The sequence below is a fragment of the Zonotrichia leucophrys genome, chromosome 5 (genome assembly GCF_028769735.1).
Source record: "Zonotrichia leucophrys gambelii isolate GWCS_2022_RI chromosome 5, RI_Zleu_2.0, whole genome shotgun sequence".
Classification (NCBI taxonomy): domain Eukaryota; kingdom Metazoa; phylum Chordata; class Aves; order Passeriformes; family Passerellidae; genus Zonotrichia; species Zonotrichia leucophrys.
The window spans coordinates 4672092-4685581 of record NC_088175.1 but is presented as its reverse complement, the minus strand read 5'-3'; the positions used below and the strand labels follow the sequence as shown (position 1 = coordinate 4685581).

General features: G+C 40.2%; 1 protein-coding gene across 1 annotated transcript in view; it reads left to right on the top strand.

Annotated features, from left to right (window-relative positions):
• The window catches only part of ASPG (asparaginase), a 45295-nt gene extending 33379 nt beyond the window's left edge, over positions 1 to 11916 (top strand). The window contains exons 13-16 of the mRNA XM_064714137.1: positions 3479 to 3565; positions 9448 to 9547; positions 9858 to 9916; positions 11491 to 11916. Coding sequence (XP_064570207.1) covers positions 3479 to 3565; positions 9448 to 9547; positions 9858 to 9911 — 241 coding nt within the window. The 3' untranslated portion in view covers positions 9912 to 9916; positions 11491 to 11916. The remainder of the gene's footprint in view (positions 1 to 3478; positions 3566 to 9447; positions 9548 to 9857; positions 9917 to 11490) is intronic.
• Positions 11917 to 13490: the final 1574 nt, after the last annotated feature.

Here is a 13490-nt window from a genome sequence, read left to right as displayed (position 1 = left end):
AAGAATGAAGCCAGTCAAGTTTGGATCTACATTACACCTGCATTTCTTTAAGGAGAGTTGGTGGAAGGTGTGCAGCCTAAGGCCCCAGTCCTGCAAACTCTTACATGTGTGTTAATTTCACATGTATGATTCATCCCTTTTGAAGTCAATTCACTTTTAATAAGTGTCTGCCAGGTGAGGGCCTGGCATGACAGGTACTGCACAGAACCTGGATTCCTGTGAATCCAGAGCCCTCAAGAACTGGTTAGGGTGTGGATGTCTTTACCTGGAACTCAAACTTTGCTCATAGTGCTGAATGTTGAAGACTGCACCAAATCAGATATTCTGCTACAAATATATTAAAAATAGTAGCATACACTTGAGTTTTAATGTCCAGTGTTATGAACAATGGAACCTAACAGGTAGGAGACAGTAGAAACACCTTTTGCCTTCTTGTTTTTTCCTTCAGAGAGGGATGAATAACTGATACTACTAAAAAGCTGTCTCAAGTAACATATGCAGAATAACATTGTTTCTACAGCCTATGTCTGACCAAGAGCCATGGTTTGGTGACAGAACACAGTAAGAAAAGGGAGGGTCAGGAACAGCTCACAGGTGACAATGTTAAGCATTTGTTTTTTGCTAAGCATTATCAGGTGAGGCTAAAATGAGCATGAAGCTGTGCAAGCCAGGGCTGACATGGGGAGGTTGCCATCTCTCTGCACCTTGAGCTTTGACTGCCCAGCAGTTCTGTTCTTGGTTTTGTGCTGTCACCTTAGAACAGGAATTGCATTTGATCCGTTCCCAAGAAGTTCATGGCTCATGACATCACCTGAACTTCAGATCAGCTCACCTGTGACCCTTGTGCGGCTTTTGTAAAGCCGCAGGAGAGCAGCACTGAAAGAAACAATTTCTAAAGACAAATACCTCTCCTGTGCCTAAGACATAACAGTATCAGAAAATTCACAGCCAGGCTCTTGAGATATGAGCAGTGCCCTGGTGGTGGGTGCAGGAGAGCAGAAGTGGTGCTCAGGAGAGGCTGAGCTTTGCTCAGAATGTCGATGGCGCTCGGTGCAGGCAGGAACACGCTGCAGAGCCTTCCCTCCCACATACTTTCCATGCTGAGTGGTGGGAATGTCACAGTGGTCTGTTTGCTTTCTTGGGCTTCACAGCCTCACTTCTAAATCTGACACTTTGGAACTTTGCATTGCTATTTGTCCCTAGTCTTCCTTCCCTTGCCCTGTCTCTAACAAGCAGTAATGCACAGCACTTCTTCCCATTTTTCCAAGAAATGTGACTTTGAATGATTCATCAGGACATTGTACTTCTGTTTAGAAATGCTTTATTGTAAGCATTTATTGTAAACACTATCAGTTACAATGCTTACAAACTTAATTTATTTCAAACTACTTTTATTTTTCCTTGTTTAAATTTACTGTTTAAATTAAATGAGTGGGGTAAATGATCCCAAATCTGTCTGTACCAGATTTTTACAGAGCCCCACTCAGAGCAGGAATGGCTGTGGGGTGTGAAGGGCTGTCTGGAGAGATCCTTCCTACCAGTAAGGAGTAAATAGTTACAACAGAAAGAGAAAATGTCTTTTTGCTGGTATCTAGAGTCCTCACAGGTGGAGAACATTGAGGGAAGATACCACACATTACATGCTTTGCAGCCTTTTATCTTTTAGTGCTGTCCCATAGCAAAGCTTTTGTTTTAAAAAATGCTCATTTCATGCTGAGATTTCCTGTATAAGGTGAAAATGAAGAACACTCCAGGGCAGTCCTTGGAGAGTAAACAGACACTCCCCATGTTCTGTTCAGTACCCAGTGAGAGCCTGAGTGAACAGACATGTTCTACTTTAATCTATTTCAGGTCAAATTTCATTTCAGCTAATTACTGTTTGGATTAAGACTAAAAACTAAAAAATTCATCCATGTAGAATTCATGCCTTACCATGGATTGAGGAGTAGGAGAGGATGCCATTGTTTGCTGGCTCAAGGAGATGCTTGTGGATGACGAGCTGTGTCGTAAGGGACCCACCTGAGAAAATATTTTGGATAACTGAGCACACTTGAGGCATGGGCTGTCCCAGAAATGCTTTGCTATGAAGCAAAGGAAGATTTTATTTTTTTTTTGGCTGTCAACTGGAACAAAGTATAATTTAAAAAAAATAAAATCAGTCTCCTAGGGTCAATAACCTGTGTTTGGAAAGGTGAGATGATTCCTATAGCACATGCACAGTTCTTTGGTTAGTTTAGAAGCTAAAGCTCTTATACAGAACATATAAGCTTACATAGGCTTTATATGGATAACTGTAAAGTAACTTCTGATTGAAGATGGAGTTTCCTAAAAACAGGCAGAGGGATTAGATAAGTAGTTTAGTCCAATTCAAAAATGGAAAGGCCCATGGCTACCACCAAGTGATTAAGCAGAAAGTGTATGTGATCTTATTTTTAATTTTTAATTACTACAGATGATCTTTTAGTTTATTGGTTGGAAAAACTCATGTATTTCCTATTAAATGATAAGCCTACCTCTTTATTTTGAAGTGTTATATTATAGCAATTTACTTAAAATAGGAACTGTGAAACTATTCCAGATCTACTGGGTCATCATGCTCTTTCTGGAGGAAAAAAACCTGTGTTTTAAATTGTAAACTAGATCAGTTGTTCAACACAGAAGCATTCTGTCATCTCCTTTTCAAACCTAGTTCTAAACCTTCCACTAGGTTAGTTATGAAAAATGTATTTTGCAGATTTTTTACTTGTCATTTTCTACCCACAATAGTACCTTTAGAGAGCAGCCTTTCCACAGAGTTTCTTAAGCATCTGACTAAGATGTAGGTGTTGGCTGGCAATGCCATTTGTCCCTTTTTCTCAAAGGAAAGGACAAGGAAGACCTCCTAAAATCTCCAGGTAGAAATCAATAATAAATGTATTGGGGGGAGGAAGTTAGGAAAATATGTGCTTTTTACAGAGGGTCATAAGAATACTTGCCATTATTTTGAATCCCTAAAAATCTGATTAGCTTCTCCATTAACATAAAGATTCATTGCTTATCTGCAAGACACAATGTTTATTTAGGACTGATATGTATGGGCATTGTATTCTTTAAAATACAGGAATGATGCTATGTAATAAATATTCTGCCTATTTGCATGTATTTCAGTTACTAATATTTCTACTGTTAAATTAAACTAGCTCTAAGGTTAAGACACTAAGAACTCTTGGAAGAGAAGGGTGTGCATCCCTTTCCTTTTCAGAGCTGAACTTAACACTTCCTTGAGCTCAGTGTGTGTGAATGAGTTTTTGAGAGGGAAGGAAGCTCTGTCTACTGCATCTGTCACCTTGGAAAAGATTCATTGATTCTGTGATTGTGGAAAGGAGAATGTGAGAACTTTCCCGGACTGTTTGTGTATATGACAATGTTGGATTCAGGGGGAAAATGTCACTTTCAAGGTCAAGTCACTTTCTCATTTTTTTCTATTCCTCTCATAAAGGCACTTCTCAGTGATTAACTTGTTACGAGAAACAGGAGCACACCTGTCAAGCCATGACTTGGAGGATGTTGGAACAATTCTCTGCAGGTAAATGTGATCTTTGAGGTGGCCCTAAAAGGGATGTGGAGTGGGATGGTTTTTCAGAGGAGACTCAAAAATGGAGCACTTACAATAAACAGTTGGTTCCTGGTACATGAGGGAGTTCTTTCTGTGATAGATGAATAATAAGGCAACAAGGGAAGGGATGAAATGAAGAATCAACTCTGTTTCAAAGCACCAGTAACTCAAGAGAGTTCCAAAGGAGAGAGGATTGTGGGGATAAGTGAACTGGAAGCAAATATCCCATTTTCCCCAAAGTCTCTTATTGAGGAGGAATGGTGAAAAGAAGCTCTTCAAGGTGTGATTTTCTAATATCTCTCTTTAAAAATAAAGCTGCACAAATCATCATTTTTATTGTCCTAAAGTCCAGTTTTCACTTACTTTGGAATGGCTTCTATTCTAGTTAGTACATTGTATTGTTCTTAAAAATAACCAAATCAAATAGACAAATAGGTTTAACCCCAAAACTTGTGAACTGCTGTTCACCATCACTATAGTTAATTTTAAGAGGATAAAATTCTCTTAGAGCTGGCTTTCCATACAGTTACTTTCAATATATAGCAATGTGGATATGTGTTATAAAATGAAATAGATGTTAGATTTCATTTTTTCCTGAAAAAATACTGGTCCTGAATTACAAATTACTCTGAAAATTGTGAGAAGGTTCCATGTATTTCCAAAAATTACTTGTAATTTTTACTTAATTTCCTCTTCTCTCTTCTTTTGTAAAACAAACATAAAACCCCTGAGCACTGGCCTCTATATCAGGACTTGGCAGGAAATCATGAGACTTGCAGGGACTGGTCGGTGCTGTAATAATGTCCACCAAACAAGGTCAAGGTGAAGCTTATGTGTGTTCTGTGTGGAGACTGGACTCTGTCCTTTGAGTAATTCTGGAATTAAGGATCACTGTCTGGGGTGTTTCCATTGTCATAACATGCTCAGAGGAGACTGGGTAAAAAAGACTTACCATAGAGTCAAAATATGCACTTCACAGGGCACTGCAAGTGACAGAACAGAATTAAACCCTTGGTTTGTGCAGTTTGCCTCTGCCAAAAAAGGTTTAGGGAATGACATTTCTCTGCAAATAAACTGGCCTCTTTCTGGTGGCACGTGCAGAACCAGTTTGGCTAGCTGACCTGGCAGTAATATGTCCAAAACAAACAAAAAAAAAATACAAACCAAGAAGAGGAAAAGGGTTCTTCACACAAAATAACAAAATGGGGTTCTCATGCAGTTTGTTACAGCTTTTTAGGGATCACTGTGCACCTGGATCTGTATGGCCTGTACCAGCAGCAGAGCCAGGCAGTGGTCAGGCTTCAAGACAGTGCTGAAGTGGCTGCTCATACCCTGCTCCTGCAGAGCTGCAGCTCTTCATTTGCTCTGATGTTTAGAGGGTCTGGCATACTCATTTCTAACAAAGTGGACTTTTTACACTGTGCTACTCAGCTGTTACTAAATCTGAGGTGTTGGTGTTTGTCTCTGATATTTCCACAGTGTCCTCAAGTGACCTTAGTGATACACTCATTTTTCCAGCATGCTCTGGCTCACTTTTCTGTCCTCTCTCTTGTTTTAAGCCCCTCTTTGCAGGCACTGGCACCTTCATGGCACAGCTTGAACATGGCCACATGGTCAAGCTGTTTACAGAGCCAGCTGTTTATAACATCTCCCTTCTGTCTAATTTGAACTATTTTCCTATGTTTCTTCTATCTTGTGCCTTAAGCTGCAATTTCTACAAGTCTGAATTTGTCACCAAGGCAATATGTCAAGTTCTTGGGGTTTAGAAGGATAAAGCTGCTTGCTTTCTGATAAGCTCAGTGTTTCTGCAGTTACCTGACTTAACTTTTCCCCCATGCAGTTCTCTGTGAATTAAACTGTAAGCATGTTTTCCCTCTGCTCCTACCAATGCTCAAACAGACTGTTATGAAAGACCATGAATAGTCTCCTCAGCCTCCTTCTGTTTAGACTCATGATTGTAGAGTAGAGTAGAATAGAATAGAATAGAATAGAATAGAATAGAATAGAATAGAATAGAATAGAATAGTTCACTTGGAAGGCTATGGAGATAAAATGAAAATAAACGTGTTCCTTTGGCACTGGTGATGTTTGAGAGAGCAAAGGAGTACCAGCCAAAACTGAGGGTTGAGAGTATCAGTGGGAACTCTTGTGTAGGAAGTGGAGATGCACATAGTTATTAAATCTTTCATGGTTTCATTTGCTGGTGTCTTTTTTAAAGTGAGAGGTGTTAATCTGGTTTTAGAATCACTTTGTTGATGTTTGGTATCTGGTTCAAGGCTTTGTTTGGAAATGAGATCTCAATGTTAGTAATCTGTTAAAAATGTCAGAATATCTTCTCATATTGCAGTAATATTGTCATTTGTCTGAAAAACCAAACCATGATGAGATAAATTGGGACACTCTTATTCTGAAAGCTTCTGGACTTCTGGAGTTGGTAAACAGTTGATGTGTGTTTGTTTTTTAAAGGGAAAAAAGCTTGTGTAGAATTGAGGTATTTCACAAAATTAAACAGGGGCACAAAGCCAAACCAGCTTTCTCATATTCTTAGATTTCATAAAATGATATGTATATTATGATATATATAAAGATAGAGCCTTTCAAAATCACCACCTTTCAGAATAAGAGGCCTCTTCAATTTAACAGAAAGAGGGGGTAAGGCTGTGGAAGGAAGGGTAAATATCCCTCTGCAGGATAAGGACCAAGCTTCTACTGCTTGCTGTTTTTCAGAGAAGTCAGTCTGAGCTGAGAGAGGTGTGGAGACACAAGCTAAGAACAGCACTCCCAAATCTGTTCAGGACACAGCAATCCATGCCTTGTGCTGGACTTTTTTTTTTTTTTTTTTCCCTTTGGATCTTCATCTTAAAAGGAAAAAAAAGAAGAAAAAGATTTTTCTCTTCTGTCAGGTTGATGACATACCTGAAAAAAAGAAAGTCTGTCCTGATTACTTGATATAGACATGGGAAAAGGAGAATTGCTGATAAAGCACAGCTCTGTGTCCCAGGGAAGGATGAAATCCCAGTACATGAAGGGACAGGAAGGAACCCAAGGTGTATTTCACTGTACTTATTACTTCCCAAATGTACAACTACACTAGTCCTTGTCCTTATAAACCCTCTGAGCCCTGACAAGCTTTGCTCCTGGTCCCCTGGCAGGAACAGAGCACCCCTTAAAATGCAGCTTTTGGTGTGACTGTAGGCACAGACAGCACTGTCACTGTTCTTGATCTTAGCTCTGTCATCATCATGGTACATTAGCCCTGCTGAAACTGTGAACTGGATACATAATCATTTTTCTGAATGCAAGAGTAGTGATAGGCAGGATGCCTGGGATTATCAGCTGTTAAAGGTATCAGAGTTTAGTAAACTGTGATAGATAGTTCTTTATCAACAAAGCAGGTTTTAAACATCATGGGAAGTGTATATTGAAGATATCTTTGTTCCATTCCATTAGTTACCAGTGATGGACTTGCTGCTTGGAGGTTGCACTTGTAGCTGGGATTGCTGGCATAAATATCTGTGAGATAAATACAGAGTCAGGGTTCCTGTAGTGTAAATTGAGAAGGCCTCTGTATGTATTTTAACACTTACTGTGTATAAAGGAAATCCAGATGTCTATGGCTTGACTAAGGAAATCTGGATTTGGAGAAAATGTTTTGTGGTGCTTATGGTGATAATCAATCTACTAAATAGTAGGTATCTTCTATTTAGACTGGTATCTACATTTTCTCACAAGCTACATCACCTTTTGTTCTCTGATCACAGTCTCCATAGAATAAAGTTCTCACTTGATCAGTAAATGGCTGCTGCAAAATTGAAGACACTTCTGTGTACTTGGATTGCTCTAATGTCACAAAAGGAGACCACAGTTTTGCCCTCTGCAGCAAGGGTTAATTTTCTCTTTCTGAATGGTGCTGTTAACAGGCAGTTAATTTTCGAGTTAGCACAGCTGTCCTTGTTTGTTGCTTACAGAGATGTGGCTGAGGTGCCCTGGGTGTGTGGGTTGGTAATATTTCTCAAAGTCTTTGACCAAAGTGGTTTCCACTTCTCACATGGCTGAATGATGTGATTCTGTTTGGCAAATACAGTGTGCTCTCCTGTCCAGCGTTGGTGATGCTCATATAAATTCTCTTGGTAGGCTTTTTGTTTCTTCCTTCAACCTGTGACCTTACAGTGTTAACAGCAAGAGACTAGGCTTTGTAAATAAAGATAATTCACATGTTCCAGAAGTGGCTGCTAAGCAATTTCTTTGCTTTACTAATGCTTACACTTTTTCTTTACTAATGCTCACCCCTCTTTCCTGCAGTTTCCTTACCAACCTCCCACTGAGCTTCCTGTTGGACCTCCTTTCCCTTCCTCTGTTTCCTTACTGGTTCTGAGAGGCCTTTTCTTTTGTGAGGGCAGTTTTCATTAATGATTTATTGATCCTTTCCTTCATGATGCCAGACTGAAGCACTGTTAAACCTCTTAGTACCCCACTACCACTTCCCTGTCCCCAAAGGCCTCAGCTGTGGGTCACCTGGGGCTTGCATGGAGGAACACAGAGACCATTTGCTTTTCCTTTTCATGCCCAGCCTCTGGGATTGCTGCAATTAGAGGTGTCCACTCCCCTGAAAACATATTTTCAGGTACTTAAGTGATTTAATCAACAACAGAAGTGATTTCGACCTAGCAGAGAAGTGAAGGTTGCAGCCCTACTTTCATGGTTTCTTCCATGACTGCCCCTTGCATCTTGAGCCTTCTCCATCCCTCACCAGGCCTGCCTGGCTTGGCCATCACCCCCAGGAGTTCATCCCCATCCCCATCCCTGCTGCCAGCACAGTGCTTGTCACCCACAGCAAGCTCTGGTTAAGGCAGAAAACTCTGAACTTAATAATGTTGGGGAGGCTTCCCCTCTCTTAATGAGATTCAACCTCACCTGATGATTATCAGCAGGGTTCTGCTGAAACAACCTGCAAGCTCATGGCAAGCTTAGGTCTGAAGCCTCAGAGATGCTGGTAGCCTGAAAAGTCTGAAGGTCATCCTCCCAGCCTTCCCCTCAGTTCAGCCTGTCTTCAGGCTTGGTACAGGCTGGTATGATTCTGCATATGCTCTTAGCCCTTTTACCAAAATGAGAGTTAAAAATCAACTTTAAATATTGTGGATGCGACCACCAGCAGGTGTGCAAAGAAATTACCTGGTGTGCATTCGTCTGAAAACTTTAACTAACTTCTTTGTATAGGATTCATTCTGATCCTTTCTATTGCTTGTTATATGTGGCAGACAGAGGTCATCTTTGAAAAGATCTTTTTTCTGTTTGCTGCCCATTTAAATCCTACTAATTGTTTTGTGAAACTCAAATATAGCTATGTTACTGTCTAAATAATATCACATAAATGAACTTAATGTCTAACTACTAATAGCAAGCACAGTTATGCAAACCCATGAAGGGGCTTTCTCAGGGGTTTTAAATAAGTCCTGTGGATTGCTGGCATATCTGCTTGTGCTCTCACTCAGCTGCATCTTGATTTAGCCATTGCCCTCTCCCCAACTCATTTCATGAGATAAATATTGTGTTGTGAAATATGAAACTGCGTGACTTTTTTTTCCCCTTTGGTCATAGTCACACCCACTATGTGAAACTAGCCTGTTGTAAGTACTTATAGCACAGCCCTAATAATTTAAGGAACTGATTCATCAAGCTGTGTTGCTTGCTCAGCTATTCAAAGCTGTTGTAATACTGTTCCTTACCTCTCTACCCTGGCAACCATGTTGAGCCTGGTTCAGCCTTCACCTGCTGAGCTTATTGACAGGACCCAGGAGCTCACTGAAATTCACTGAAAGATTTAGAACCAATATTAATTATTCTTTTTCTAGTCTTACAGCTAAAGGTGATTTGGATGGGCTGTATGCCTGGCACCTGGCTGGTGCAGACCTGGAGCAAACTGGTTATGATGGCAGGAATCCCCTACAAATAGTAAGTGTCCATACAGCTGTGCTCCCTTGGTGTGCTAGCTGAGCAATAACACGTGCTCTTGGATAATATTTATTTTGGAAAATTATATGTTGGACTATAAATTGGATTAGAATTTGTTACAAACTCAAATCTGGTGCTATTGTGAAGTAGTAAATAGTTGGAGCAAGAATTTTCTCATCTATGTTGGAGGAATTAAAATTTAAATTGGATTTTAATGATTTTGTGGTAACGTAGTCTTAATTCCCACAAGTGAGTATTTGCATGTCCTGGTGCACAGGATGACAGAATTTATTCATGTTTCTACTTACAGGCAGAGGCTACAGGACAGAAGGAGGTTCTTGACTTCCTTAGACAAAAGCAGTAAGAAAGGTAAGATTTTGTTCTCAAGTGCTGGAGCACTGAAATGTATCATCAGCACAAGCATGAAGAGGGATCTTATATTTAAGCCCTAGTACACCCTGGGACATCTGGGTTCATCTGCTGTTCCTCTCTTGCTTCCTGATGTGACTCTGACTACTTAAATCCTTCTTTGTAGAGTGGGGCTAATGTTTATTATTCCTTCTGCCTGAACCTGGAAATGCTTTTTTGTGCATTCCACTGTGAAGTTCTGAACTTGGTTGGGAATGTAAAAGCTACTAAAATAAAACCACTGAAAGCAACAATGTGATGTTTCATCAGCCTGTTGCAATAAAAGGCTCCTCTGTCTTGTCTGCTTTGGAGAGGAAATGCCTTTTATCAGGCCCACTGGCCAGGCCTGGCTCCCAGGGTGCTGTGTCCCAGCACAGGAGTGTCCCCTTCCCAGGACAGCTGCACAGCCACCACAGCCATTCAGGAGGGGCCACTGTGCCACCTGCAGCGCCTCCACCTGCCCTCTCCTGGCTTTCAATGGAGCACCCTAAGCTGGACAATCTCCTGGTGCAACATCATAGCCACATGGGAAATTGGTGCCAGGTTTGTCACAGAGCAGAGTTAGCTGCACTCCACAGGAGGCCTGCAGGCAGCTGTGTCACAGAGAGCTGTGCCCAGGGCTGCAGTGCCACAGCCTCCCTCCCTCTTCCTCAGGCCAGGGGCAGCTCCTGGCTGTGCCTGGCACGAATCCCTTCTGTGCTGCCATCATCCTCAGTGTGTGTCTCTGGCCCTGTGTGTGTGTGCCTCGTGTTCAGAGCATCAGATCTGGCAAGTCCCTCTAAAGGGAACTTGTTGGGGCATTTGACCTTCTCCAGTGCTGTGCTGTAACTGGAAACATTTAAAACATTTGCCTTTCATTTCTCAGAGCTCCTTTCTGATGCAATACATTGTTGATTTAGATATCTCCAATATATTGGCAAGTCTAATCCAAATTTAAATATTGGGAGGAGATTATCTTCTTTATTTTTTAAAATTAGCACAAAATGTAGTTAAAGGTTTTGCTGCATCAATGGTTATCTGACCACTTGTGTGTCCCATTTGAGAGATGTTAGTGGAGACTGCAACTGGAATTTTTTATTTTCTCTATACTGGTATAAATTAATGAAGGACGCAATCAGGCAGATTTCTTTTTGCTTTCCATTAAAGTTTTGGGGTTTTCTTTGGTTTTATCTGATATAGGAGGACTAGATACAATCACAGTCTTGAGCATTTAAATGGAAGTTTTCCAGTAGTCAGGATGGCAATGCTAAAATACCTTTAGAATATGAGTTATGCTACAAAGGGATTTCCCTTTTCATTGAAATAAGTTTGCAAAAATCACTTTTCTTTTGTAAGTGAGGAGTGAATGTGTTAAATCCTCACCCCCTCCATGGATCATCTCATAGTTCCTTTGGACTGAACCCCCAGCAGTGTAGGCGGTCTGAAGGAAGTCTCCAGCACTGCTTGAGAACTGGCTTGGCAGGCTACAGGGGATCTGTTCTCAGGAAGGCTTTGGATACTGCCTGGCTCTAAACATCCATTCCCTCTTTCGCCAGGGGCTGGAGAAGATGGTCACTCCTCATCAGGAATGCCAGCTTGAAGCATTCATGGTGATAAGCCACTAGGGGAGGAAGAGAGGAAAGAAACAATGGTGGTGCTGCTTGGGACATGCAGGAAAGCTGCAGCTTAGAAAGATTCTTTATTTAGGATCACACTGATTGTCTAAAAATCATTTGCTGCCTTTATTTTTTAATCACTTTTCGGAAATAAATTATTTTAAGTGAGTGAGGCTGGAATGCATGGCTGTTCCTGCTTCAAGTTCTGATTTTAAAGAGGCCTTTTGAACGTTCTGACATTAAACCACTGAGGACAGTATTGCAGGCATAGCAAATGGAAATGCTGTGCTGAATTCATACCAAGGAAAAACAGTGGATTGTGCATTTCTGGGTTTCAGCTAATAAAATCTCTGAGGAACAATGTTGATTTCACTTGGTCTGTATTTTTGCAATGACTTTTATCACTCCAGCTGCAATTACAGCAATTGTGAGTGTCAGTGCAAACAATTGAATCAGTCATGGGCATCTGCCTGCAGTTGTGTACTAATCTTCACCAATGTGTCACTGTAAACCCTCACTTGAAATGAGTAGGAGGCAGATGCCATAAAGCATGTTTGTGGGACTGCCTGAGTGAATTGATTGTTTTGTTTCTAATAGCATCTTTCCCACATCCTGACCGGAATATAATCAAGATTGCTACATGCTGGACACATCATTCTTTGGACTGTAAATGGGATCTCACTGTTAACAGACCCCAAGTTTAAAGTCCCAACTCTTGCAGACTCAATAAAGAAGGTGATATGTACGTGTACAGCTGTGTCTGCCCTAGAATATGTAAATGTAGGGAATACTTCAGGCAAATGCATATATTGGAGATGGCAACTTTTAATTTCACCTACAGCTTCTGCAGTAATCTGTGTGGATTTTCCATCTGCTGCATCTGAAGGGAATCTTTGAAGTGCAGATAGTTTTTTCTTTTTCCTTTTTATACCACTCAACCTTCCCACAGCTATTCTTATCATGGAGAAATGATTACTTGCTGAGCCTGCTGGTATTAAAAGATTCCCAAGGTGTACTGCATGTCAGATCACACCAAAACAAGGGGGCTGTGCATGCAGTCTGAGAAAATGCTGCATGCACTCCAGTTAAAAACAAAATGGTTAAAATACTTGATTAATGTGAAGAGTAGTGCACATCTTCACCATGGTCACAAAAATCACAACTAAACTGTCTCATTATTAAATAATTGATATTACATAGCAATGAACATGCTTTAGATTGAATAAAATGAGTACAGAATTAAATAAATGAGATCTAACATAAAAAAATCAGACATCAAATTAGTAGTATTTTTTGGTATCTTATTTGTAAATACATGAAGTTGATGATGTATGTAGCAAAGTATTGTTTGTGAAAATGTTTACAATCAGGAGTAAAATCATGCACAGAGTCTTCTTCCTGTGGTGTTCAGAACTATGCTCTTGCCTCTTCAATAGTCTAAGTGTTGATGCACCAAACCAGGAAATCCCTTGATAAACTTCTCCACAACTGACTTTCTTGGCATTAGAATACTTTCTATTTTTTAATTATTCTCAAATGCCATCATTTGTTCACAGCAGCACCCATTCTTTATTTCTATACCAAAATGACTGACTGCAGCACAGACAGAAGCATTAATATTTTCTTCATACTTTTCAATAAAGGCCCATTTGATTTACAGAAAAATTTCTAAATAAAACATCTTATATTTCTAAAATATCTATCTGTGGTACAAAAATACTTTTTCTTTTGAACAAAAAATTATATTCTAATGTGAACTACTAAAATAATAGATCTCAATAGCAAAACTGAAGGAGAGGGAAGAAAATAGCCAACCATTTTGGTCCTGCATATAAGCCAGTTAAAGACACTAAGTACAACATTTTGAGATGTTATCCAGTAAGAAGACTTTGAGTTAGAAGCTCATAAAGCTAAAATGAAATGGTTTGGGTCATGTTTAA